Below are 27,694 nucleotides of genomic sequence, written 5' to 3' on the forward strand. Positions count from 1 at the left end.
CCCGCTGAGCCACCGCGGCCCGCCCAGCACATGATAATTTTAAGTAATGCAAACCTCTCATGTATGAGTAGGGAAAAATCAAATTTAAACATCAGTATTATTGCCTAGTTCATGTAAAAAATTGTGTGAGAGTCTACAAATACACATTGTCAAGTTTTCCTAATAATATCAATTCACTTGAAGCAGTATTTCTTTAAATAATATTTGAGGTTAAGTTTTTAGATCTAAAGACAATAAAAGAATGCATCATGCTTTGCAGAGTGTGGACACACAGGGAAGTAGGACCATAAGCTAGATTCCCCCCTTTGAGGAATAAATACATGCTTGCAAATTGTTGAGGGTTAGATCCATATGCCTTGGGAGGAATATTCATAGAGGAAACGACTACCGAGGATAAATTCATCCACCAAAAACATCTGCATGAGTAATGCAGATTCCTCCTGAGTTATGCAAGAGCTCACCTTATTCGGAAATGGAAATTTGTTTGGTTCCACTTTCCCAGGTGCTTGAACAGCAGAAAGTGGTGGAAGCCAGGTCATCTCCTAAAGGGGGAGGAGCGAATAACAATATCGTGATATAGACAGTATTTAAAGTTAGTACATAAAACAGCTCTGTAAGCATACGTCATGTGGAATAAGGAAGGAAAGGGATTTTTTAATACCCAAGATTTATTGAATGTTTGCATTGTGCTAAGTGCTTCTGTGTGCATTATCTCAGCAAAACCTCACCCGAACCCATGTGACAGGTCTGCCGTTAACCTCTCTAAATCTGAAATGGGCAGAGGTGGAATTTGAACCCAGGCTGCCTGACTGCTCAACCCACAGCTTTGCCTCTAAGGCTACAGGGATCCCTAGGGATTTGCTTATTTACAGGATGTGAAATCTACTTTATGATTTCTCTTCCCAGTTTTACCCATGACTACTCCCATCTCCCACCCCATCCCCCAAATTTACAAGTTACCAAATCCAACCTTTATTCCTTAATAAGATGTACAAAGCTGTTCTATTTTCACTTAATTTAAACCCCTGAGTAAAGGGACAACCCAGAGGTAAAAATCCCATGGAAAATGCCATACGAAGGAGGTTGCATCTCTTAGACTTGATAGCACAAAATTCAAAGGGTGGTTCTGAAGAAATGCACAAAGTACTTTCCACGCTTAGACTCTTTATTAGGAGAGTTCTAGTAGAAATAAAGAGTGAGTTTCTAATAACCGCCATATGTCACTTTGGTCTTCATAAAAATATACATGGAGAAGTGAAAGAAAAAACACAAATCACGTTATGAGAGAAAGAAAGAGAGTGGTGTCACTTCATGACATGGTATGAAGAGCACAAATTTGGCTTAGCATGTAGTAATCTGTCCTGTTTTTTCGACACACTCCATTGAGTGGTGAAGGAGGAAGGAAGGGTTGTTCTATCCACTTCTAGCATTCTCTTTCCATTCCGTCCTCTGTGAGAGACATTCAATAAACGATTGTGGAATTAAATTGAATTGATTTCTAGCCAACCTGGGATTTATAAATAGCTTCTGAATCCCATTTCTTGGTTTTCTTCCACGTCTAAACCTAAGCAAGCAGAGAAGCAAGAGCTGGTTCATTTTAAGAAAAGTGAGGAACCATCTCTCTTCAGGTGAAGACCTTTCCTTCCCTCTCGGTGGGGGAGGGGGTGTCGAAAAGGGATTCTGTCAGGTTTTTGAGGGGAAAGAGTTTCTTGAAGAGGGTCTTGTGCTTTCTTTCCTTGGAGAAATCTCCTACCCCAGGCCCTCGGCCGGTGCAGAATCCACAGGGAGTGGAGGGAGGGGAGTGTAGACGCCCAGTGGGTGCCTTCCTGCCCCCACATTGTCTTTCCCCCACCATGACACAGGTGGGCCGAGGGGCAAGGACGTCCGAGGTGCTCCTTTCTCCACTCTGCATTACCAAGGTGCCCCCACTGGAAAGCAAAGAAGGACCCAGGGACCCCAAGGCCCTTCTCCTCCCATGTCTGCTCCCCAAATATCTGCCGGTACCCTGCGTCCCTCCTGCGGAGGGTGTTAGCAGCACCCTTACGTCTGTGTCAGACAGGTGTGCGACCTTGCCCGTGGGTCCAAGTCGCCTCTCTCCCCCGTGAGGCCGCTGTGGCCAGGCACGTGTCGGGGCTCACCCAGGCTGCTGCTGCCGCGCTGAGAAGGCTATGGGGCCAAATGGTTTGCCTCCCATTTCCTAACCCTATCCTTTCCTACAACGTGCCTCTCCCACGGAGCCATCTCTACTCTTTCATCGACCGAGTCTGTGATTTTTCTCTCTTTGCTCTAACTACTGACTAGGGTAATCTGTAAGTGGCCTCGAGTCTTTTGTAGAAGAAAGTTATTATTGCAAACACGTAAACCCACTGTTTTTTTCCTTCTTTGTTGACTGGAGGATGTGCCCTGCATCCGTTTCTCTTCCATGTGTCCCTCTAATAATCACCACCCAGCAGCTTCCTCAGAAATCATTTTCCGACTTACACAATCTAGAGTTTATGATCCTTAGAGGCCAAAATTGATATGCACAAATCAATTGCTCAAGATCAGACATCAGATTTGCACATACAACCCCGCTACGTCCTTGTTAACTGTGTAAATTATGCTGATTCCACCTACAGATCAGATTGCTTATATGTATGCACTTTGTGCCTGATGCTACTGAAAAACAAAAAGGATGAACTACTATTTCTGAGTGTTCTCCTCAGGAACAAACAAAATAAAAATTCCACAAAAATATAAATAACAGTACTTAAAAAATACTTCTTAGATCAACACCTTAATAAAACTGACATTTTTAGGTGAAAATGTGTTCAACATAGTTTACTCAAGAGCAAAACAACACGTTTTAAGAGGCGACCAAGCTGTGACATGTTAGGGCAGAGACTGTGCCCTCCTGATGTGGGTATTGCAAGCAGGGCCCAGCCCTCAGCACCCACTCACTCCCTGCACAAACTGTACAGAAGATTTACATGGGCAGTACCATGCCTCCCTTAGACACACTGGGGCTCAACCGGGTAGCTACTGATTGAAAGTTAGGAACACAGTTCTGGCTGTGTCTACTATAATTCTTTCTTCTCTAACCCCAGTTATATCCCCAATACTTATAATCTTTCTGTTTCTTTCTTCCTTCCTTCCTTCTGTCCAATCCAACCACCCAGCCAGCCAGCCATCACCTGTTATCCATCCAATCTCACAAACAGTTGTCACAGAGGGCAGATGCCACATTCTCTTAGCTCCCTGTCCTCCTGAAAATCCCCCTTCTCTTTTGAGGCTTTTGCCATGTGTTTTTGGACTCTCAGCTCATTTTTTCATCTTCTTAAAGATGTACTATCTGTGAGGCATCTTTCTCTCTGCCCACTCAACCCTTCAAACCAGCCTAATGGCTCCCACCCACCCACACTACAGCTTTTAAGGATGAGCTTGTGGATACGCCAAACATTTCACTAGACCTTCTAGACCTGTTCTTCTGAACTTGGCTCCACAACCTTGTCTTATCTCTAATCTCTGGACTTTTAAGAATGAGAATCATGGCTCTCCCCACTCTGTTCTGAAATGGCTCACTCTTTGAGGTACCCAAGCCCTATTTCTCTTCAGGTAAAACTCGCACACCACATCGCTCTTAAAACCCAACTCCTAAAATTAGCCAACTAAAAGACATTCTGGCTGGGCTTACATAAGAGCCACCCACACGATGGGACTCGGACAGGCTTAGGTCTGTTACAAATCCCCCTCAAATCTCCAGTTTGGGATCGTACCCTCATTCTGGCTCCTCCAAGCCTATGTTTGGTCCACTTGGGAAAAGGCGACTGTGCACACTAGTGGTGACAGAATTAAGACAATGAATTCCCTAAGTCCGCAGCACTAGCGTGCCTTGGACAATCCTTGCGAGTGTCCATCTTTTCCTTCTTTCAAGTGGCTCAGATGTGATTTCCACACTTTGCCACTCTCTTTGAGCCTTACTTTGGTTCTTACCTCTCACAACAGGTGATCTTGCTTTCTATGCCAGTGTGAAAACAAAGACTATTTATTAGGTCTGAATGCAGGGACAAACCTGTTGGTATATGTGCCCTCAGGTCTGACTGGAAGAGATGTGTTTCACCCTGACCCAGGCTGATGTCCTACCTATGCCTCAATCTTGTGTATTCCTCTCTTCTTGGGCGTCTGGTTCTATCAGTATCCCCTTGGTCTCCTCTAACTTCAATCTCTCCTTCTCCATTGACTCCTTCCCCCAAGACTGATGAGCAATCTCAAGCCCCAACCCTTCCTGGCCCTATGTCCCTCCTTTAGCAACTCTTTATTTCTTTTTTTGGGGAGGGGGAGGGTGTATGGTCCGTGAATTGAACCCAGGTCTTCCACATGGAAGGCGAGCATCTTTATTTCTTTATTTCACTGAACAACCAATTCTCTCAAAGAAGCAATGATATTAGCTGTTTCAACATTCTCAGCTCCCATTCACTTTTTGACTTATCATTTTGATGTTTTTGTGTTATGAACTATGCATATTAGAGTACATTTAATTTGTGTATATGTATGTTTATGTAGTTTAAGAATAATTAAGATGAATAAAAAGGATACCTGTGAACTCACTATCCACCTTATCCACTTTTCAACTGATGCAGCTCTAACAAAGACCTTTTAATTGTCTAGTTCATTGGATTTTTCTTGAATGCTCACTTATTCTTGAAACTTTCTTCTCCTGGGCTCCCATGATATGGTGCCCTCCTGGCTTACCTCCACTCTCTGTTTTGCTCTGTATTCAGCTTTCTTCTTACTACTTTTTCTTTACCCACGTGATCTTGTCTATTTCCAAGGCTTTAAAAACCATCTAGTATGTGGGTGATGCCCACATGTATATCCAGCTTTAATTTCCCTCTCTGTGTGTCTATTGAACCTCTCAACCAGCGTGTTCTACAGTCAATTCAAACTCAGTATTTTTTTTTACTCCATAAAACTTTTTCCTCTTAAATTTTATGTCCTGGTTAATAGCACCAATATCTATCAACTCTTCAATCTTGGAGAAAACTTGGTGTCATCCTGGACTCCGTCTCTTTCACACGCCTCCCAATAATAACAGTAGCAATAATTTATTGAACACTTAAAACATATACCACACACCGTTTCTTAAATGCCTTGTTTAATGTCACTCTCAAAACACAGGATTCATTACTTCCCCAATTTAAAGATGAGGAGACCAAGTCACTAAAGTGACCAAGTGATTTGCCAGCAGTCACCTCACCCAGCAGTTTTACTTACCATATCCTGGGCTGCCTCTAAACATTTTAAAAGCACATGCAATACCTTCTCTGTTCTGGCCAAGGCCGACCTCCTGCCTTCCTGCTATCCTGCTGAGATCTGAATGTGCAGGGCCCTGCACATGCTGGTGGTCCCCTACAGCTTCCTCATTCTTGCTGGGATGCTCACTCACTTGTCAAGTCCTAGTTCCATTTCCTCCTTTTCTATGGAGCCTTCTTTGGCCAACCCCAAGCCATGGCTGGTTTTGCACCACGTTTTCCCTAAACAGGTCTTTCTTTGAATACCTGTCCCTTCTGCAGAACTTCCTTGTTTGTAAGTCTGTCTCTATGATGACCCTCTCAAGGGCTGCATAATTTGTGTGGTGGCCGCAGCACCTAATACAGAGCGTGGAACAGAGCAGCTGCTCAGTAGATTTCTGAACGAATGCCAAATTAAACAGGATCTGCAATGTCTCTGCCTTTCTCTTTCCTGTTACCTGAACTATTATCTTAATCACACCTTCATTACTTTCATACCCTCCTAAATGATCCTCTTTCTTCTGTCATGATCAGTCCATCCTCCACATTACTGCCAACTTAATTTCCCTAAATTACAGATCCAGCTGAAAAGCTTCACTGCGCCAAAATTATGTATACATATGCAGATGCATACACATATGTAGGCGTGCACATACATAAGCACATACATGTACAAGAATAACTACAACGATGATTACAACGCAAGGCACTGAAGAGACCAAGAAGAGGATGCTGTTTACAGTAGGACAGCTGAAATAAGAAGGCGGAGTGTCACTCTGTTTGACCCCGGCTGGGAATGGGTGCTTCAGGTAACACAAATCCTTTGATGCTCTGCACATGCCCACAAATAACTGTGAAACTGTCACAGGTACTGATTTGGGGATACAAATGAATTTTAGCAAGCAGGCAAATTCGGGGACTCATGAATAATGAGGTTTAACTGTATCTCCATTTCCTCTTTGTTCACTTCCGTGGCTGAGGGACCGTAGGCTAGCCTCGTCTGCAGTAAACTTCAGTGAATTCAAGCTGTGGACTTCGGAAGCGATGAGTCTCAGCTTGTGGCATCTTAGCGTCAGAGGAAATGAGGGCATTAACTATGTTACAGATTAGCTATGAGGGTTAAATGAGATGATACATACAGAGCGCAGCACGGTTTGTTTCACATTTAAGCATTCAATAAAGAAGGCAGTGATTGATCTCAAGCTGAGTTTCAGTATTCTTGTCTCTAATACGAGAAATATAATTGATCTCCAAGTTTAAATTATTGGGAATCTGAGATGAGAGTATGTATAGGAAAGTGCTTTTATAAAAGAATACAGTATTGTGCAAATGTGAGCTATAATTAAGCTCGTAATTACTAATACAAACTGTCTATTACTAAAGCAGAAAGTTATTTAAAGAGATCATTATGATTTCTACGTAGGATGTGTACTTTTTATTGGAGAATATGTCCCTCATTTTTCTCGTGGGACTAGATCTCTGATATAATAACAGTAATTGGTGAGAAAATAAAATTTGATAAAAAGAGATTTAATGTGTACTCTACTTCTGGTAATGGCTTAAAATGTAAACAAAGGTAAATGTAGTAGGCCTGCTAAGATTTCACTTAGCTTGCCTTGATACTTTCTTCATAGAAAAATAACACTATTCTACCGGAGGGACATCAACCCCACGCCATGGGAGCCACTGTCCCTGCACCTGACCATGCGCTGACCTCCCTGGCTTCAATACTCCTTCATCACTGCTTTGCTTCCATCTGTCCCTATTTGGTCAGCCTTTGACCACATGTGAACCAGGAAGAGAAATAAAATGTATAAAGCCATCTACCCCCCAATCCGGCTAGTTGCCTCCTGATTTTACAAATTCCCCTGCCCCTTCTCCCCCGCCACTGCCTTTCTCCCTTTTTTATTTTCTAATCACTCAGGAATAAGACCAGCCCATTCCCAGCACCGAGAGATGCAAAAGCTTTAATGTACTTTGAGTGTAGGTTCCTCAGCCTTTTAGACACCCCAGCTGATGGGATGAGGTGTCAACACAGCAGCCTTAAGGCACCCTAAGACTCCATCGTCCTGAACAGGTGTCTGGTTAGCCAAAGGACACACTTCAGGGTGACTTCCTATTTCCTGGGCAGGCTTAAAACACCAAGTCTCTCTATAGCAAGCACACTTACTTTTCTCTTAAAATGAAAGCACAAGTGGCCAAATGATAAAGGTAAAGACTATTACAGACTTTCATTAACTGTCCAACTTTTCCTCCACCCTCTATGCACTAATTTTTCAGAGGCCTTGGGGGCACGTGGGCCAGTTACAATTTTCATGTCTATTGTAAAGCAAGATGGATCATGAGCCTCAAGAATCCATACCCTGATGGTGAGTAGATTTTCACGGGGCTCATTTTGCAGCACCCCCCTTTCCTCTGTGTAGCTGCCCACCTATTTCTCTGCCACCTGCATCAGTCTGTCCTAGGATAAATGGCAGGAGGTGTAAGGCAAAGAGCATAATTCTTTATTATTAAAGGAGAGAAGACTCCACCCCACTCCTCCCCCAAAAAAGAGAGAGGTGAATTTTAGCCTGAAGTCTAATCTTAGGGTTAAAATGTACAACCATAAAGATCTGCAAAGTATATTTAGTTTGCAAATAGGTTAAATTAGGAAATTATAAGACAGAATATTTTAACTTTCTATTAAATAAGTAAATAGAAAACTGCTTTCCCAGGTCCTTCTCCCTGTCTACTGCTTCCCCCGCTGTAATCTACCTTGGTCACTGCCACAAAGAGCATTTTGTCTAAAACCGTCCCTGGGCTGCCCTGGCTGCAACAGTCCCAGGGACTCCGGCGGATCAGAGGAGAAGGTCCAGGCACTTGGCGCCCTGCCACAGGTTCCATCGAGGAATTGGCAGTGCCCCTGCCTGTTCCTTTTCTAAAGTAACAGCTGGACCAGTGGCTTCCTGTCTCGTCCTGGGTTTTCACATTTTGCTTCTCCTGCCACGCCATTTCACCTCCACCTCCCTCCTCGGGGGCTCCTGTGCCAAGACCACTGTGGTTCTGAGCAAGGGCAGCGCCTCCACCTCCACCTCCACGCCCACGCCCCGTAGCCCTGATGACCTGCATGCTGCCGGGTGGGGTGGGCTCCCCTTTCATGTCTCCACATTTAGCCAGTGATACACTTTTAACCCCCTGCTAGATTACCAACTCGTTGAGGGAAGGGCTCATGTCTTATATTTCTCTCCTAACTCCCCGAAGGCCTTGCACCTGGAAAAAATAACAGGAATTCGTTCAGCTTCTCTTTTCTTGCCTGCGAAATGAGGGGAACGATAAATGTAAGTTGTCCTACAAAGCACACAGGAGTATTGTCAGGATCAAGAGAGATTAAATTACGCCCTTCTCTTCCAGCAACGTCTCAACGGCATCCGCTGCTGAGCTGGAGGTCTGCAGGAAAGCGCTGTCTGTCTCTGCAGACCTGGCGAGACTACAGTTAACCCCAGAGCTCTTTGTGCTGAGAAAGTGATTCTTTTCTAAATAAAACAGTGGATTAATTTTGTCACTCTCAGGAATAAAAATGTAAAATGCCAGAGTCGATTTTCATGTGTGGCACTGGCTGCTGGAGTTCGGAACATGATTTTGTTTTCAGTTCCCATATCTGAATAATCACCGGGCCTTTCGGCTCTTTCACACATGGTACTCACATTATGACACTGATCAGATAAGAGCTGCCAACATCAGAGGTGGTCATTTTTATTACACTGCATATCCTTTACCTGCTGGCAGCTAACAGGAGCACTGGGTCAGGTGAAGGGGGGGGGATGCTGGACAGGTGTTTGCCTGGGAGGCTAAGACCAGCCTTTCAGTAAGGTGAGATGGGAGAGACACACTCCTTCTCTTCCCGGACTATGGGGTAAATCCTAAGTGTCAACCTCTCCCTGGCATCTGTGAAAGAAAGACCTTTAATCAACCTTTCACCACAGACCCCACGTCAGACTCGAAGGCCAGTTAAATTCTGGTTGAGGACAAGGAGGTCACAGCCAAACCTTTAAGCTGGAGGACTTACCTAATCAGCAAATATCTGACAACATCCCTATCTTGCTCCTATACAATGGGAGGGTCTAGTTTGAAAATAACAAATTCAGTACATTCACGTCCATTCATAACAAATATTTATTTGGATGGAAAACAGTGCTCATGGGAAGCTTTTGGAAAAACAGCTGCTGAAGAAAGTACTTTCCTTATCAAGATTTCTAAAATTCTCTTTTTCATAGTAAAGCTACAGCTATTAAAAGGCCAAGAACCAAACTTGCAATTAATTCAAATACAGATACAAGCAAGCTAATAAGCCATCAAAATATCCATAAAAAACAAGACCACCAAAAGTCACAGTGACATCTTATTTCTTTATACTAAAAACACCAGGAATATGTTCAATTTGAACCCAAATTGGCCTGAGAAGGGGATGCCTGGGCACTGTATCAATATTTCCTGGTTAAGAGATCCAAGTGGCATCTCCTCCACGTCCCTTGGATGAGAGGATCTGAGACGAGGACGATGGCTAATCTAATTCATTGCAGCACCAGGGCTATTTAATTTATCACTGTCCCCTGCTCTCAATGAGGTTAATCATCGATGGATACGATGGTGGGTGCCCCATGTGGGTAAAGATTAATGGAATCAGTTGGAGAAGCAGCTTTCGACTGAGAAAGAAAAGGAGAAAGCCTGCATCAAGGTGTGTATTAGATAACGCTACGATCCCACTGGCTTACGGCGGGAGGGCACACTGCGGGCACGATAAATACAGGAGGAAGGCTTCAGGCCAGAAACACTGAAGGGGTCATACTTGCTCACTGGTCCCTAAAATTTCCATTTATCAAAGAGTGGAGGCCACGTGGCATCTGGCCTTTCATTATTGCCTTCATAGTAGAGTGTTATTTTTATTTTTATTTAAGAGAAAAATCAATCCCGTGCCACTAGAGATGCCACCTCTGACCTCTCTGATTTTAGCTGTCCCTGGAAACTTTGGACTCCCGTGGAGAAGATAAAAACATTGGCTAAAACCAAGACACATCCCCATCTCTCCTTTTCTGGGTTCAGTTTTGCTGTTTTATAGCAGAAAAATAGGAGTAGCCTGACTCATTCTTCTGTCCCTTTTGTGCTAGGTGCACTTCCTGTTCGATCTATTTACTCCGAGCAATAGAACAATGAAACCATGCATTTGGAACAATAAAAACCATACATTTCTAAATTTTAGTTTAGATTTATCTTATTTCCAAATTCCCATTTTATTATTGCATCTAAAACATATAATTCTGATGGTTTAATTCAGATCCGTATTTTTAGAACAGAATATTGTATTAAACCGTTAAAAGTAGTAAAATCTATATCTCGTTCTCAGAATTTAAAGACAGTTTTGATGTCGTGTGTACCGAGCAGCTGCATGAACTGAATGGCTCTTGTTAAATCAGGCAATGACAATTCCTCCACCAAGGACCAGCTTCATTCAGCACGTGAAGACACCTCCTGGTTCCCAAGTCTCCGGTAAATCTCATGCCTCTAAAGGGAAGCTGTTAATTGGACTAATTTTAAATTTAAAAAATGCTTTAAAAAAAAAAAACAATAAAGCATTTGAGGGGCATTGACAGGGTTTTCCAAATTCTGAATTTGAGGCTGGGAACAAATCATAACAAGTCTAGGCTTATAAAAAGTGAACCAAATTTCAGACCGGCTTGTGAGAAAAGGTCATGTTTTAAATTATGTCTGTATCAATTGATTTCTGACTCACTTAATGCCTTTCAGTGGTAGCACATATACCCAGAAATTAGCCTTCCTAATAGACGTATAGATTGTAATTAATCTTTGAACTAACCGTGGTTTGCAATAATCAAACCGCTCCTTCATCCACTCTAAGGGTGAAGATGACATTGGGACAGAGGCAGATTGTGGAGGCTGGAGTAGGTGATGATTTCCTTCTCGGCCAAATCTTCCACTCCACTTGTTCGTGCCCCCTTTCCATAGACAGAAGGTTTGGAAATGATGGGCTTCAGACATTATAGAGAAGCAGAGAGTGGGGTAACAGAGCAGGCTTGGGGTCGGGTCCAAGAAACCTCATTTAACACTGACTCTGCCATAAACCTGTGAGTACAACCTGCAGCCCAACGTCCTCATCTCTAAATTGGTGTTAAAAAACCTTATCTTACAGGATTACTGAAGAGTAAAAGATAAATATACCAAGTCCCAAGCACACGACCTGGAGCAGAGCAGGTATGCAATGAAAGGGCATCGCTGCTACATTAATGCCTAAGCACTGGCAGCTTTTGGCATGGACCTTATGAAGAAGGAAGGGGAGTGGAGATGGGCCAACACTCTGATGAGTTTGTTTTTTAATCTATTTCAGTCAGTTAATTATTTAATATTTAACTGGTTAATTATTCATAGTCAAATAGAAGGCATAATAAAAGTGAGTTTATTAAACAATAATTTGCTTCCCTAACTCACATTGCCGCTAAAGCACCATGAGCACACAAAGGGAAGGGGGAGTGCCACCTCGAGGTCTGATACTTTCCTTAAAAGGGTCAATTACTGGTAATCCGGGATCCAACCTCTTTCCAAAACCAAGCTGTGGGTCCTGAAGCATTTAGAAGCCTGGCCTTCTCGTCTGCACAGTTGCTGGTGCCCTGGCCCCAGGTCTCTTCTCCTTAGCGACCAGGAGGCCATGGGGAGAAGTGAAGGGGGGACTGGAAAGCACCTGCTCTTGGCCAGCATGGAGGCAGGAGCAGAGTGAGGCAGGCAAGCATGAGCGGTAAGAAACCTGCAAACCCTGGGCCTCAGGAGCAAGGCCAGGCCTCTGGGGCTTCTGGTCTACCAGAGGGAAGGCAAACCTCAGCTGCACGGAGGTGGCAGACCAGTTCTGCTGAAGGCCACATCTCCCGCCTTCTCAAGCCCTTCCCCAGCTAAGCTCCTTTTGAACTTGCAGCGTCTGTCTGTTAATTTTACCCAAATATGTCTTTTCCCTTTGGGTAGTGAGTTGTAAGTCACCGAATGGCATTCTGAGGGTATAGCAAGGAAGCTTATGAACCTTACGGACTTAGTTGTGAAAAGCAGGGTGACTTTGCAAGTGACAGGAAATGTCTATGAAGTCCTCTAGGTACCAACAGCAAATTCAGTGCACATGGAGGAAAGCCAGTTAGCCTCAGAGACACCATCTTTTTCTTAAACCCCCAAATTAAAATCTTCTTAAAAAGAAGAAGCCAAAGATTAAAATGTTTGGGAGAAAAAGTTCATAGATCTGTAAGGAAAGGGGCCACAATAAAAACAGAATGACAACTATTTTTATTAGAAGAAATAGTAGCAACAAAGCCCAGTAAAGGACATACCTGTTGGGAAAGGGATTCTGTGAAAACAAAGATAAAAGATGAAGGCACCAAATTAATGATGCCTAAAGAGGAAGAGATTCTCAACTCAGTTGCTAAATGTGTCTTTAAAGAGGCAAAGGAAGACAAGCACGTTAGGAAATCAGGAAGCAATGGGGCTCTTGCAGAAGTCCCTATAAGGGGACAGGGAGAGGAAGATTCAGCATACCCGAGGGCAAACTGAACATCTACACATTTCAGGCCTGCTTTTGTTCCTTAATCCCCTCTGACAACGCAGTGCAGTCCACTGTCTTGAGAAGAGGCCTATAATCATGCTAAAGAGGTTATAAGACTTGGTAGAGCCAGTCAATTAACTTTCTAGTAGTGCATGAAACTGAATATATATGTCAGCACTCACTTGGTGCTTGGTGATTTTCGAGGTCTTGGGGATACAATAAAGAAGACCACAGAAAGTCACTTTCTCCAGGAAACGGGTCGTTGCCCCTGTGCTCAGGAAGCACAAAGGGAAGGCATGCAATAAACAACTGAAGAGTGAATGTAGAGTCAACAGACCCCTACTCCTCAACACTGCTGTATTGGTCTGCAGGTTGAGTTACTGTTTTTGCAAGAAAGAAGCATGTTGTTGCGTCACGGATCTGAAAGGCTGACTTGACAATAAGAGATTCCATATGGTTTGCAGGGACAGGAGGCACAATTAGAGGCCACAGGCTGAAGCTCCAGAGAAGATGATGGTTTTAAATTGCTGGCGATAAATAGTTTCTCAGGTGCTTTGTGCTAAGGACCCTTTTAGGTGCCAAGGCTACAGCACCAAAATAGGTAATGTTTCTGCTCTCAGACAGGCTATATTCTGGTAAATTGAGACTGATGGTAAAACTGCACAGAAATATTACCTAGCATTATATAAAGAACAAACAACATATAGTGTAACTGTATAATGTGATAGATATAACACCACAGCCATTAAAATGGCCCTATAAATAAATCTTAAAATGGTGGGCTTCTTATCACAGGAAGAGTTTGGGGTCAGAGAGTGGGGGGCAAGTGGGAAACCCATGTTTCTAGCAGCCGCTGCCTTCTGGTCCTGGTTGGGGCCACTTTGGTAGCCTGGGGCAACCTCTGCCCCCGCCTCCGTTTTTCTCTGACTCAGTGAAACTCTCAACTGCACATGTGCACACGTGGGTTGTATCATTTTAATTTAATTTAATTCAAAATCTTCACTGTTTTTTCCGCTTACATAAATAATATCTGTTTCTTGTTAAAATCTCAGACATTGCCAAGATGTAAAATGTAGCAAAGTGAAAGCCTCCCAAGGTCCTGACACCTACAGGTAATGGCCAAAGGGAATAGACTTCAACACTGGATGTGTTTCCAATTTCTATGTACATATACCAACACAGGGATTATACATATTTTAGATACAATTATACTGTTTCCTTACTACCTTTTTTTCATTGAGCATCCTTTCCAACACAACACACAGATTCATCTTCTATGTACAGGCTGCACAGACCACTCCAGGGCCTACAGGTGCTAGAGTTTATTTTAAGCAAGTGATGGAGATTTGAGTTGTTTCCGTTCTTTCCTTACTATAAACCAGGCTTTGGTGAAAATCCTTGTACATTTATCTCTTGTATTTCTGTAGGATTCATTCTTCAAGTAGAATTTCCAGGTTAAACAGCATATTTTAAACTTTGTTATGTTATCAAATTGTTCTCCAAAAAGTTTCTATCAATTTCCATCTCTTCCAGTAGTAGAATACCTATTTCTCAACACCTTTGCTAATATTACTCTAGGTATAGGTAAAAAAATGATCTAATTGCTGTTTTGGTTGTATTTCTTTATTAATGAATTTATTAAACATATTCATTTCCTATTCCTGAAAAATACCTGTCATAGTACTTGCTCATTTTTCTATCAGAACACTTAGTTTTCATATTATTGGTTTGAGGACATTTGCTCTTTGTCTCATCTCCTAAATATTTTCCATATCCACATCGAGATGGAAAGGTATGGTTCTTTCAGTCAGGCTACTCACAGATGGGAAACAAGACAGATCAAAAATTACAACCATTTCAGGAGGAATATATATTATGGGTCTGAGGGATTTTACTGGGGTGCTGAACATGTTCTAAAACTATGTTATGGTGATCAGTGTATGACTTGGTAAATTTATTTAAAAAGTATTGAATTTTACACTCTAAATGGGTTGATTCTTTGATATATATATATAAACTATACCTCAATAAAGTTGTAAAAAGTAAAGAGAGTGATATCCGATTATGCCCTACCGAGTAGAGTAGAGGGTCTGGAAAGTCGCAGGCTCCCCTGACTTAGACAGGGAGCTGATGGGGAAGGGGCAGAGGCTTCTGAAGCAGCATCAGAAGCCACGTAAGTACGAGCCTTGCAACAATGGAAGTGAGGGACCTGGCCAGGGCAGGGGCAGTCACTGGTGCTGAGGGGTCAGAGAGCACTCGGGTGAAGGTAGAGATGATGCTGGAATAGGGAGTGAGGACCAGCTTAAGGCACTCTTAAAAAAGCAGAACGACTCACACACGAGGGCGGCAAGCATAGCCACCCAAACCCGAGGTGTCATCAGGAGGGGGGTTTCGGAAAGGAAGAAGGCTGGCACAGGAAAATGCATGAACAGACAGCTAGAAAAGGGAAACTCCAACTAAACAATTTTGATCGCCACCTAGTTTACACAATATTTTTGAAGACTACAATTCTTTCAGAGTCCCCAGAGACAAAGAAGACAACAGTTAGTATAAAGAAGTAGAAAATGTTTGGACTTGCTGTATTGGAAACTACATGACAAGTATGAAAATAAGTATAAAACAATTGGCTTCAGTTGGATTTCTTAAGTGAAAAACACAAGCTTTAAGTAGTATGTCCAGTATTATTGGAAGCAAAACTGGTTCTCTTCACATCTCTCATTCAACTCTGCCCTTCTTCTTTTTTCTTCCCCCACAGAAAATGAGAAAAGGACAAGAGAGGGAGAGAAGAGGAAGAAACAGCAGAGAAGAGACCTAGGCAAGATGGCTGGGGAATGAGAGGTATGCGAGGGTAAGTACAATGGGTGTCAGGACACCCTGTGTTGTCCATGACCGAAGATGGGTGCTTGGCCTTGTTGGGCCCCCAGCTTCTTCTCTATCCCACTTAAAGGAATGCTGGCTAATTTTTTTTTCATTTTCATTCTTTTTTTTTTATTAATTAACGGAAAAAAAGAAATTAACCCACCATTTAGAAATCATACCATTCTACATATGCAATCAGTAATTCTTAACATCATCACATAGATGCATGATCATCGTTTCTTAGTACATTTGCAGCGGTTTAGAAGAACTAGCAACATAACCGAAAAAGATATAGAATGTTAATATAGAGAAAAAAATAAAAGTAATAATAGTAAAATCAAAACAAAACAAAAACCTATAGCTCAGATGCAGCTTCATTCAGTGTTTTAACATGATTACTTTACAATTAGGTATTACTGTGCTGTCCATTTTTGAGTTTTTGTATCTAGTCCTGTTGCACAGTCTGTATCCCTTCAGCTCCAATTACCCATTATCTTACCCTGTTTCTAACTTCTGCTGGACTCTGTTACCAATGACATATTCCAAGTTTATTCTCGAATGTCGGTTCACATCAGTGGGACCATACAGTATTTGTCCTTTAGTTTTTGGCTAGACTCACTCAGCATAATGTTCTCTAGGTCCATCCATGTTATTACATGCTTCATAAGTTTATCCTGTCTTAAAGCTGCATAATATTCCATTGTATGTATATACCACAGTTTGTTTAGCCACTCTTCTGTTGATGGACATTTTGGTTGTTTCCATCTCTTTGCAATTGTACATAACGCTGCTATAAACATTGGTGTGCAAATGTCGTTTGTGTTTTTGCTCTTAAGTCCTTTGAGTAGATACCCAGCAATGGTATTGCTGGGTCGTATGGCAATTCTATATTCAGCTTTTTGAGGAACCGCCAAACTGCCTTCCACAGTGGTTGTACCATTTGACATTCCCACCAACAGTGGATAAGTGTGCCTCTTTCTCCGCATCCTCTCCAGCACTTGTCATTTTCTGTTTTGTTGATAATGGCCATTCTGGTGGGTGTGAGATGATATCTCATTGTGATTTTGATTTGCATTTCTCTAATGGCCAGGGCATTGAGCATCTCTTCATGTGCCTTTTGGCCATTTGTATTTCCTCCTCTGGTAGGTGTCTGTTCAAGTCTTTTTCCCATTTTGTAATTGGGTTGGCTGTCTTTTTGTTGTTGAGTTGAACAATCTCTTTATAAATTCTGGATACTAGACTTTTATCTGATATGTCATTTCCAAATATTGTCTCCCATTGTGTAGGCTGTCTTTCTACTTTCTTGATGAAGTTCTTTGATGCACAAAAGTGTTTAATTTTGAGGAGCTCCCATTTATTTATTTCCTTCTTCAGTGCTCTTGCTTTAGGTTTAAGGTCCATAAAACTGCCTCCAATTTTAAGTTTCATAAGATATCTCCCAACATTTTCCTCTAACTGTTTTATGGTCTTAGACCTAATGTTTAGATCTTTGATCCATTTTGAGTTAACTTTTGTGTAGGGTGTGAGATACGGGTCTTCTTTCATTCTTTTGCATATGGATATCCAGTTCTCTAGGCACCATTTATTGAAGAGACTGCTCTGTCCCAGGTGAGTTGGCTTGACTGCCTTATCAAAGATCAAATGTCCATAGATGAGAGGGTCTATATCTGAGCACTCTATTCGATTCCATTGGTCGATATACCTATCTTTATGCCAATACCATGCTGTTTTGACCACTGTGGCTTCATAATATGCCTTAAAGTCAGGCAGCGCGAGACCTCCATCTTCATTTTTTTTCCTCAAGATGTTTTTAGCAATTCGGGGCACCCTGCCCTTCCAGATAAATTTGCTTACTGGTTTTTCTATTTCTGAAAAATAAGTTGTTGGGATTTTGATTGGTATTGCATTGAATCTGTAAATCAATTTAGGTAGGATTGACATCTTAACTATATTTAGTCTTCCAATCCATGAACATGGTATGCCCTTCCATCTATTTAGGTCTTCTGTGATTTCTTTTAACAGTTTTTTGTAGTTTTCTTTATATAGGTTTTTCATCTCTTTAGTTAAATTTATTCCTAGGTATTTTATTCTTTTAGTTGCAATTGTAAATGGGATTCGTTTCTTGATTTCCCCTTCAGCTTGTTCATTACTAGTGTATAGAAATGCTACAGATTTTTGAATGTTGCTCTTGTAACCTGCTACTTTGCTGTACTCATTTATTAGCTCTAGTAGTTTTGTTGTGGATTTTTCCGGGTTTTCGACGTATAGTATCATATCGTCTGCAAACAGTGATAGTTTTACTTCTTCCTTTCCAATTTTGATGCCTTGTATTTCTTTTTCTTGTCTAATTGCTCTGGCTAGAACCTCCAACACAATGTTGAATAATAGTGGTGATAGTGGACATCCTTGTCTTGTTCCTGATCTTAGGGGGAAAGTTTTCAATTTTTCCCCATTGAGGATGATATTAGCTGTGGGTTTTTCATATATTCCCTCTATCATTTTAAGGAAGTTCCCTTGTATTCCTATCTTTTGAAGTGTTTTCAGTAGGAAAGGATGTTGAATCTTGTCAAATGCCTTCTCTGCATCAATTGAGATGATCATGTGATTTTTCTGCTTTGATTTGTTGATATGCTGTATTACATTAATTGATTTTCTTATGTTGAACCATCCTTGCATACCTGGGATGAATCCTACTTGGTCATGATGTATAATTCTTTTAATGTGTTGTTGGATACGATTTGCTAGAATTTTATTGAGGATTTTTGCATCTATATTCATTAGAGAGATTGGTCTGTAGTTTTCTTTTTTTGTAATATCTTTGCCTGGTTTTGGTATGAGGGTGATGTTGGCTTCATAGAATGAATTAGGTAGTTTTCCCTCCACTTCGATTTTTTTGAAGAGTTTGAGGAGAGTTGGTACTAATTCTTTCTGGAATGTTTGATAGAATTCACATGTGAAGCCGTCTGGTCCTGGACTTTTCTTTTAAGGAAGCTTTTGAATGACTAATTCAATTTCTTTACTTGTGATTGGTTTGTTGAGGTCATCTATGTCTTCTTGAGTCAAAGTTGGTTGTTCATGTCTTTCCAGGAACCCGTCCATTTCATCTAAATTGTTGTATTTATTAGCGTAAAGTTGTTCATAGTATCCTGTTATTACCTCCTTTATTTCTGTGAGGTCAGTGGTTATGTCTCCTCTTCCATTTCTGATCTTATTTATTTGCATCCTCTCTCTTCTTCTTTTTGTCAATCTTGCTAAGGGCCCATCAATCTTATTGATTTTCTCATAGAACCAACTTCTGGTCTTATTGATTTTCTCTATTGTTTTCATGTTTTCAATTTCATTTATTTCTGCTCTAATCTTTGTTATTTCTTTCCTTTTGCTTGCTTTGGGATTAGTTTGCTGTTCTTTCTCCAGTTCTTCCAAGTGGACAGTTAATTCCTGCATTTTTGCCTTTTCTTCTTTTCTGATATAGGCATTTAGGGCAATAAATTTCCCTCTTAGCACTGCCTTTGCTGTGTCCCATAAGTTTTGATATGTTGTGTTTTCATTTTCATTCGCCTCGAGGCATTTACTAATTTCTCTTGCAATTTCTTCTTTGACCCACTTGTTGTTTAAGAGTGTGTTGTTGAGCCTTCACGTATTTGTGAATTTTCTGGCACTCCGCCTATTATTGATTTCCAACTTCATTCCTTTATGATCCGAGAAAGTGTTGTGTATGATTTCAATATTTTAAAATTTGTTAAGACTTGCTTTGTGACCCAGCATATGGTCTATCTTTGAGAATGATCCATGAACACTTGAGAAAAAGGTGTATCCTGCTGTTGTGGGATGTAATGTCCTATAAATGTCTGTTAAGTCTAGCTCATTTATAGTAATATTCAGATTCTCTATTTCTTTATTGATTCTCTGTCTAGATGTTCTGTCCATTGATGAGAGTGGTGAATTGAAGTCTCCAGCTATTATGGTATATGTGTCTATTTCCCTTTTCAGTGTTTGCAGTGTATTCCTCACGTATTTAGGGGCATTCTGGTTCGGTGCGTAAATATTTATGATTGTTATGTCTTTTGTCTAATTGTTCCTTTTATTAGTATATAGTGTCCTTCTTTGTCTCTTTTAACTGTTTTACATTTGAAGTCTAATTTGTTGGATATTAGTATAGCTACTCCTGCTCTTTTCTGGTTGTTATTTGCATGAAATATCTTTTCCGAATCTTTCACTTTCAACCTATGTTTATCTTTGGGTCTAAGATGTGTTTCCTGTAGACAGCATATAGAAGGATGCTGTTTTTAAATCCATTCTGCCAGTCTATGTCTTTTGATAGGGGAATTCATTCCATTAACATTTAGTGTTATTACTGTTTGGATAATATTTTCCTCTAACATTTTGCCTTTTGTATTATATATATCATATCTGACTTTCCTTCTTTCTACACTCTTCTCCATACCTTTCTCTTCTGTCTTTTTGTATCTGACTCTAGTGTTCCCTTTAGCATTTCTTGCAGAGCGGGTCTCTTGGTCACAAATTCTCTCAGTGACTTTTTGTCTGAGAATGTTTTAATTTCTCCCTCATTTCTGAAGGACAATTTTGCTGGATATAGGAGTCTTGGTTGGCAGTTTTTCTCTTTTAGTAATTCAAATATTTCATCCCACTGTCTTCTAGCTTCCATGGTTTCTGCTGAGAAATCTACACATAGTCTTATCGGGTTTCCCTTGTATGTGATGGATTGTTTTTCTCTTGCTGCTTTCAAGATCCTCTCTTTCTCTTTGACCTCTGACATTCTAACTAGTAAGTGTCTTGGAGAACACTTATTTGCGTCTAATCTCTTTGGGGTGTGCTACACTTCTTGGACCTGTAATTTTAAGTCTTTCATAAGAGTTGGGAAATTTTCAGTGAAAATTTCTTCCATTAGTTTTTCTCCTCCTTTTCCCTTCTCTTCTCCTTCTGGGACACCCACAACACGTATATTTGTGCGGTTCATATTGTCCTTGAGTTCCCTGATACCCTGTTCAAATTTTTCCATTCTTTTCTGGATAGTTTCTGTTTCTTTTTGGAATTCAGATGTTCCATCCTCCAAATCACTAATTCTATCTTCTGTCTCTTTAAATCTATCATTGTAGGTATCCATTGTTTTTTCCATCTTTTCTACTTTATTCTTCACTTCCATAAGTTCTGTGATTTGTTTTTTCAGTTTTTCTATTTTTTCTTTTTGTTCAGCCCATGTCTTCTTCATGTCCTCCCTCAATTTATTGATTTTGTTTTTGAAGAGGTTTTCCATTTCTGTTCGTATATTCAGCATTAGTTGTCTCAGCTCCTGTATCTCATTTGAACTATTGGTTTGTTCCTTTGACTGGGTCATATTTTCAATTTTCTGAGCGTGATCCGTTATCTTCTGCTGGCGTCTGGGCATTTAGTCAGATTTCCCTGGGTGTTGGACCCAACAGGTTGAAAGATTTTTCTGTGAAATCTCTGGGTTCTGTTTTTCTTATCCTGCCCATTAGGTGGCGCTCGTGGCACACGTTTGTCTGCAGGTCCCACCAGTAAAAGGTGCTGTGGGTCCTTTAACTTTGGAAAACTCTCGCCGTGGGGGAGGTTCGCCAGCCGAAGCGGCTTGGAAGAGTGCCAACCAGCCCGGGGGTCCGAACACGGGGAGGGTTGCCGGCCGCCGCAGCCCGGGAGAGCGTCCGTCCGAATTTCCTAGTCGGCCCGGGGCGCTAAGCGTGGCAGGAGGGCGCCAGCCGCCGCGGCCCGGGAGAGTGCACCGTTCCCAGCTGTACCGGGGAGTCACGTGTTTGTAAGGGACCTCCCCGGTCACCGTTCTCCACGGCCTGGGGATTTCCAATCCAATTCTCTCAGTTGGTCTGGGGGGCCGTGCGTGGTGGGGGCACCAGCCGCCGCAGGTTGAGGGGACCGCCTGCCCAATTCTGCCAGCTGGCCCGGGAAGGAAGAGGGGAGGGACTCCGGCCGCTTGCCGCCCCACCTGGGAAAGCCCGCGCCCCTCGGCGATCTCACCGGAGCCAGTTCTCCCAGCCAGTCAGCCGTTTCAGGATGGGGTACACTGTCTTTTTGATCTCTGTCGTGGCTCCGGGAGCTGTTCTGTATCGTTTCTACTCCCCTAGTATCTGTTCTGGAGGAGGAAAGGTGAGGGTGGCAAGGCTGTCGAGGACGGTGGCGGAGGAGCTGGTGAAGGCGGAAGAGGGCACGGTGGTGGTTGGAGAGCCGCTGGAGCAGGAGGAGAAAGGGAAGGATAAGATGGCGGATGGAGCGCCGCCGGAGCAGAAGGGGAAAGAGAAGGGCAAGATGGCGGCGGGAGTGCCACCGGCGGAAAAAGAGGAAGAGGAGGGCTAGATGGCGGCGGGAGCGGCCGCGGAGAAGGGGGAAGAGGAGGGTTAGATGGCGGCGGGAGCACCGGCGGAGAAAGAGGAAGAGGAGGGCTAGATGGCGGCGGGAGCACCAGCAGAGAAAGAGGAAGAGGAGGGCTAGATGGCAGCGGGAGCGCCGGCAGAGAAAGAGGAAGAGGAGGGCTAGATGGCGGCGGGAGCGCCGGCAGAGAAAGAGGAAGAGGAGGGCTAGATGCCAGCGGGAGCGCCGCCGGCGGAGAAAGAGGAAGAGGAGGGCTAGATGGCGGTGGGAGCGCCGGCGGAGTATGCTGGCTAATTTTATGTGTTCACCTCGCCAGGTCACAATATCTTGTTTTTGGTTACGCACTGGCCTGGTTGTTACTATGAAGGTATTCCACAGATGAGATGAGCATCACGACCAACTGATTGTGAGTAAAGGAGATCACTTCCCATTATGTGGGTAGGTCTCATTCAATCACTCGGAGGTCTTAAGAGTAAGAATTGAGGGTTCCAGGAATCAGAAGGAATTCTGCCTGGAGACTATACCCTCCATTCCTCCCTGCCTCCCCTAGAGACTTCAACATGGCTCCTCTCGGAATTTCCCATCTCTGCTTTAGGGCATGGGATTAAGAGCTGCCAGTAGTTGATTTTTTTCTCTCTCTCTTTCTGTATCTGCGTATCTCTGTCTCTCACTCCCCTGTTAATTCTGTTTATCTGCAGAAACCTGATTAATACATCAAGTACTCAACCAAAAGAAGGTGTAAATCAGATGGAATTATCTCATCCCACCCAGGAATAGCTATGCATGTGTACAAAGGAGTGTGGCTGAAGTTTACACAGAAATCACCTGCTAGGTTCAACTCTTCCGAGTGACAGAAATGGAAAAGTATTTACTCTGAAAGCTGTGTTTCGATTCACAACTGAGGTTTTGATGTTTTCAGATTCTCTTGCATTTGGCTTTTCCCTTTTGTAGCACTTACTATTTTTTCTGCATCTCCTCAAGAAGACACAACGGCAACTGTTTGAAAACAATTTATTCTGACAGGCCTTAAGTGATGCGGTTAGGCCAAGTACCATTTTCACTTCAGAGTTAAACAGCTGATTTAATTCTCAAACTGCATCCCCAAGCAGGAGAAGTACATGACCAAGTCTCCGACATGCAATACCCAAACAGTCTTCATTCAATGGAGTTGAGCATAAGAAACTTTGGGTGACGGCAGCTAGAGGAGACCCCATTTAGGCAAGCTGGGTCCCACTGCAGCTCCAGGGAAAAAGGCCCTGTGTGTTTCCACCTGCAGGTTTTTTGCCATCTGCCTTCACTTTCTTTCCACACCCAACACTTTCACCACATCTCAGTTCAGCATCCAAACACTCAGGAAGCATTTGCTGATTGTCTCCTCATTTTATCTGCTCCTTGTTCGAATGCCCAGAGCACTAACAGTTTATGGCATTCAACCCACCCACTGATGCCACATTTAAGCCTCTGAGGGCAAAGCCACCACCCCCAACCCTGCTTTGTTCACAGCTCCATTCCCAGTAAACAGCTTCGTGCCATGCCCCAGTAGGCACTTGGTATATAATTACCAAGTGGATGAATGGTTATTTAACACGCAAGGTAATGAGATTGATTCTAAGACATATGATAGCATGCATTCAAATAAATTTTTTGTCACCTTCATAAGAGTCATCTAGGCAGGTGAGCCTTTTATTCCAATAATGCCGGGGTCGCTCACTATGGCTTTTAGAATCCCTCTTTGTGAACAGTTCCAGCTCACAGTCCTCTGAATGTCCTTGGAGGTGGGAAACCTCAGCTTTAAGAGTGGACATGAATTCAGAAAGAGTCAAAAGCTGCTCAAGCCCAGTCTCCAGTGCAGTGGCAGCGTAAGCCTCAGACAGCCTCCGAGTGAGAAGGCTGGTCCCCTTTGCTCTCCAGAAGAAAGGGGTTCTGGGAATACTGGAGGGATAATAACATCATTACAAGGAGCATTCAGCTCCCCAAGATTATCTCGAAGGACAGCAATCACTTGAATGCCTTAAAAATACCCCAACCCTGAATATTTCTTTTTAGAAGAGACTCTAGCAACCAGCAGATAGAAGGAGGCATTTCGATATCCACTGCCCTAACCTGATTCATGGCTGGGACAGAGCACTGGTTTGGTTCTGTGCAAACAGAAGGTTGAAAATAATTTGAGGCTCTAAAAACACCGAGCTTCTAAGGAATAACAATGAAATAATGCAACTGGAGACATGCCCAGATGCACAACCACCACTCAGGAAGAAGGAAAGTCTGGGGAACTTTACAATTCTCAGAGGAGTTTCAAATAACACTGAGGGAAAAAGGAATTCACCAGTTGTTTCTAGAATCCCTTATTACCGCGTCTTTGGGCTCCTAACAAAAGAATCAGGAGGTGCATCTGGATTATTCTGGGCAAAGCTCAAGAAATTAAAACAAAGGTTTGGTTTTTTTTTTTTTAAACAACAGGGGTCAGGCTGTTTACCCTGTACAGACAGATGGTTGTGTTTATGTAGTTAAAGGAATAATGCGGAAAGACCTCCAAAGTTCCATAGGAGGCACATGCGCCAAGAAAATGCATCAGGTTGGCAGAAGGTAGAAACCCCATATTGGGTAAATATTTAGCAACACTAAAGAATTTTTACACTAATATCTCATTTGCAGCAGAATATGCTTTATGTTCTAAAGTCTCCTTCCCCATTCTGTTTTCTTTTTTCCATTCTGTTTCATAAGCGATGTTAAAAAACACAATCACCTGTCGAGGATGAATCCTGCACCTGTGAAACTATATTTCAAACAAACCAACTTCCTAATTACAGTGGCGGATCGGAACTAGCAGGAAGAAGCGAGCTCTTTCCTCCACTCTCCCGTGGGCTCCTGGGCCTCAGAAGGACAGCTGCTGCCCTTGTATTGTTCCTACCACACAGGAGACGCTCCGGCCAAGGCCCGGGGCAGATTCCAACCAAGACTTAGGCCCGCTCGGCTGGCAGCCCAGCCCAGGGGAAACTCAGACCCCCACCACCTCAGAGTGGTCCCCATGGGCGTCCCCAGACCACGAGGCTGGACGTGACCAGCGCGCCCAGCTAAGCCCAGATGGGACAGAGAACAAGAACCACGGACTCTGCTTGGAAGGCGCTGCCGGTGCGGGTGGGAGACAGGACTCCGCACATGCACGTGTACACAGCACTGACATGCGCCCATGGTGGGGCAGGCAGCAGGCTCTGGGTTGAGGGAGGGGCTGGGCCATGAGCTAGGGTGGCCAGGGCCCAGGACGAAGGGGGCCCAAGTGAGCAAAGAAAAGAGGGTGAGGCTGAGTTAGTGCCAGGCAAAGGCCGGGGGTGGGCTGAGCGGAGTCCATGGTGGAGAGCTGAGGACAGCAGTGAGCTTGGCCTGCCGTGAGGTTTGAACACCAGCCAGAGCAGCCCCGAGGTCTGAAGGTGGACAGATACAAGCCAGGTGCTGCTTCGGCAGAGCACTCGGTGAGGCTGGAGGACAAGCGAAGGGCAGGCAGGCCAGACTGCTGGGCAGAAATGTGTTTTAAAAAATGGTTAAACATATAAATACAATAGACCAGGAACGAGGACGTGGCAGGAACTAGGAAAAGATGTTTCAGTGTCAGGATGAGGAGTCGTTTTTGGGGGACAGAGAGGTGGTAGGGCAACTTCTGATCTTAGAAGAGGTTTCTTCAAAGGTGGTTTTAAGAGCAAAGCATGGCCAGAATCGGACAGGAGACGGGAAAAAGGGTACACGGCCAGAATGGGGCAGGAGATGGGAAGAAGGGCCCATGGGCAGGATGGGGCAGGAGACGGGAAGAAGGGTCCAGGGCCAGGCTGACAGGAAACGGGAAGAAGGGTCCCTGGCCAGGATGGGACAGGAGACAGGATCCTGCAGGTGATCCTGCAGGGCTGGAGCCCCACCCTGAGTCCCCATTCCCAGCTCAGCGCCATTCAACCCTGCCCTGGGGGTGGCAAGCAGGAAGAGCTCCTGGTCTGTCTGCACTTCAGTTAAACAGAAAATGAAAACCAGCCCTCCTGAGTTTGTTTAACCCCATTTGGGGCTTCCAGGCAGCCTTTACCCTGCTCTGGCCAGAAGGAAGGAAGAGAGAAACCAGGGTCCTTCCCCTGAGGGGCTCACATCCAGAATGTGTCCACATGATGAACACACAGCAAGCAGTTACATCACAAGTGGAATGTGATTTAGGGCAGATTACATACTGTAGGTCACAGAGGCTGTAGAGACTCAGAGAACATCTAACATCGAGGATCAATTAATAGCAAAAAAGCATAAATTGCCTGAAAACAAGCACAACAGCATTACCTAAAAGATTCTAGCTCTTTCTTCACTAAATATAAGATGAGCACTGGCTTTTGAGGAAGAGGGAAAATAGATCTGAGTTGCTGTATGAAGAGTAAACACAATAAGAAGGAAAAGTCACCCTAATTGGAAACTCCAGAGCTGAAACCCTAATTAAGTGTGGGTCTGCCATGCCACGCTGATGAGAACAGATGCAGATGCTTAGAAAGGTGCCAGGGACTCGACCGCCGCTGCATGCTGGGAGCCCAGCCCTGGAGCCCATTCGCCCCAATGTCGGCTTCGCAGCAGCTGCCGGGGGGTGGGGGTGGCAGGGGCATCTGGCTTCCCACCGCCACTGCCCATGCCCCTGGAGCAGGGTGGGGAGGGGCTTCGCAGAGCGCACTGTGGAAGCATGGCCATGCTGAGTCCAGGGAATCGGTTAGGGCAGGGGTGGGGGAGCCTCGGCACCAGACCGCACTGGCCCATGCTTTCCGGCAAACGCCCCCAGACCTTCACAGCAAGGTGAGGCACAGGTGTGTCTGTGTTTAAACCAGCATTTCCTGAACGCCTGCCTCCTCTGTGTGACAGCCGTGCTGAGTTCTTACACGTCATCTCATTAATCTTCTTCCTTCCCAAAAATATCTCAGGAGAGCGCCAGCTCCTTTCTGCAGAGGAGGCCTCTTCTCTACAAGCCTTGCTTGGTGCCACAGGACACCAGAGCCATGGTGGGTGCAGCTGGGAAGGAGGGGTTCAGAGCCACGCCTGTCCCACTCCCCCCACTGAGGCGTATGCAGGCGCAGTGCTGCTGCATCCAGGGGCTCGGTCCGGGCCGAGCCGTGGGCAGGGTCTGCCAGCTTTTCTCCAAGGGGCAAAGCCACAGCACGGGATGCTGTGCAGCCCTGCCAGGCCCGGCCACGACAAGTCAAGCACTCCCAGCCGCGTGGTGTGGAACATTTTCCATCAGATGTAAGTTCCAAGTTCCTCCTTCATGACGCTTTTAAACACCCGAGATGAGGGTTCTGAGCTATTGGAATCTCCTCAGAACAGGCTTTACTGAGTTCTTACATGCCATCTCATTAATCTTCCTTCTTTTGCTTTGGCCAGCGTCCGGCAGGCTTTCTTCTCCTTTCTGCTTCCACGAGAAGCTCCCAAAGAGCTGGTATCAGGCAACCTCCCCAGGCCCCACATTTGTGCACAGAGGTGGTCAGCGGCCTTCACCAGCTCCACGGGCCCCAGAGAGCAGAGTCCAGCCTGCAGGGTGTGACTGGAGCAGGCCCCAGGGTTACTTAAAACAAACAAACAAAAACAGACCCTGGGAAAACTGGTTGCAGCACTGCCGGTTCACACAGGC

The 27,694-nt window shown here is 43.9% G+C and overlaps 1 protein-coding gene across 3 annotated transcripts in view; it reads right to left on the bottom strand.

Moving 5' to 3' along the window:
- The window catches only part of AFF3 (ALF transcription elongation factor 3), a 586,201-nt gene that overhangs the window by 203,326 nt on the left and 355,181 nt on the right, over positions 1-27,694 (bottom strand). For all 3 annotated transcript variants that reach the window (XM_077133878.1, XM_077133880.1, XM_077133879.1), the window contains one exon: positions 462-542. In XM_077133878.1, the coding sequence (XP_076989993.1) occupies positions 462-542 (81 nt within the window). The remainder of the gene's footprint in view (positions 1-461; positions 543-27,694) is intronic.

Source organism: Tamandua tetradactyla, chromosome 17 (genome assembly GCF_023851605.1).
Source record: "Tamandua tetradactyla isolate mTamTet1 chromosome 17, mTamTet1.pri, whole genome shotgun sequence".
Lineage (NCBI taxonomy): Eukaryota > Metazoa > Chordata > Mammalia > Pilosa > Myrmecophagidae > Tamandua > Tamandua tetradactyla.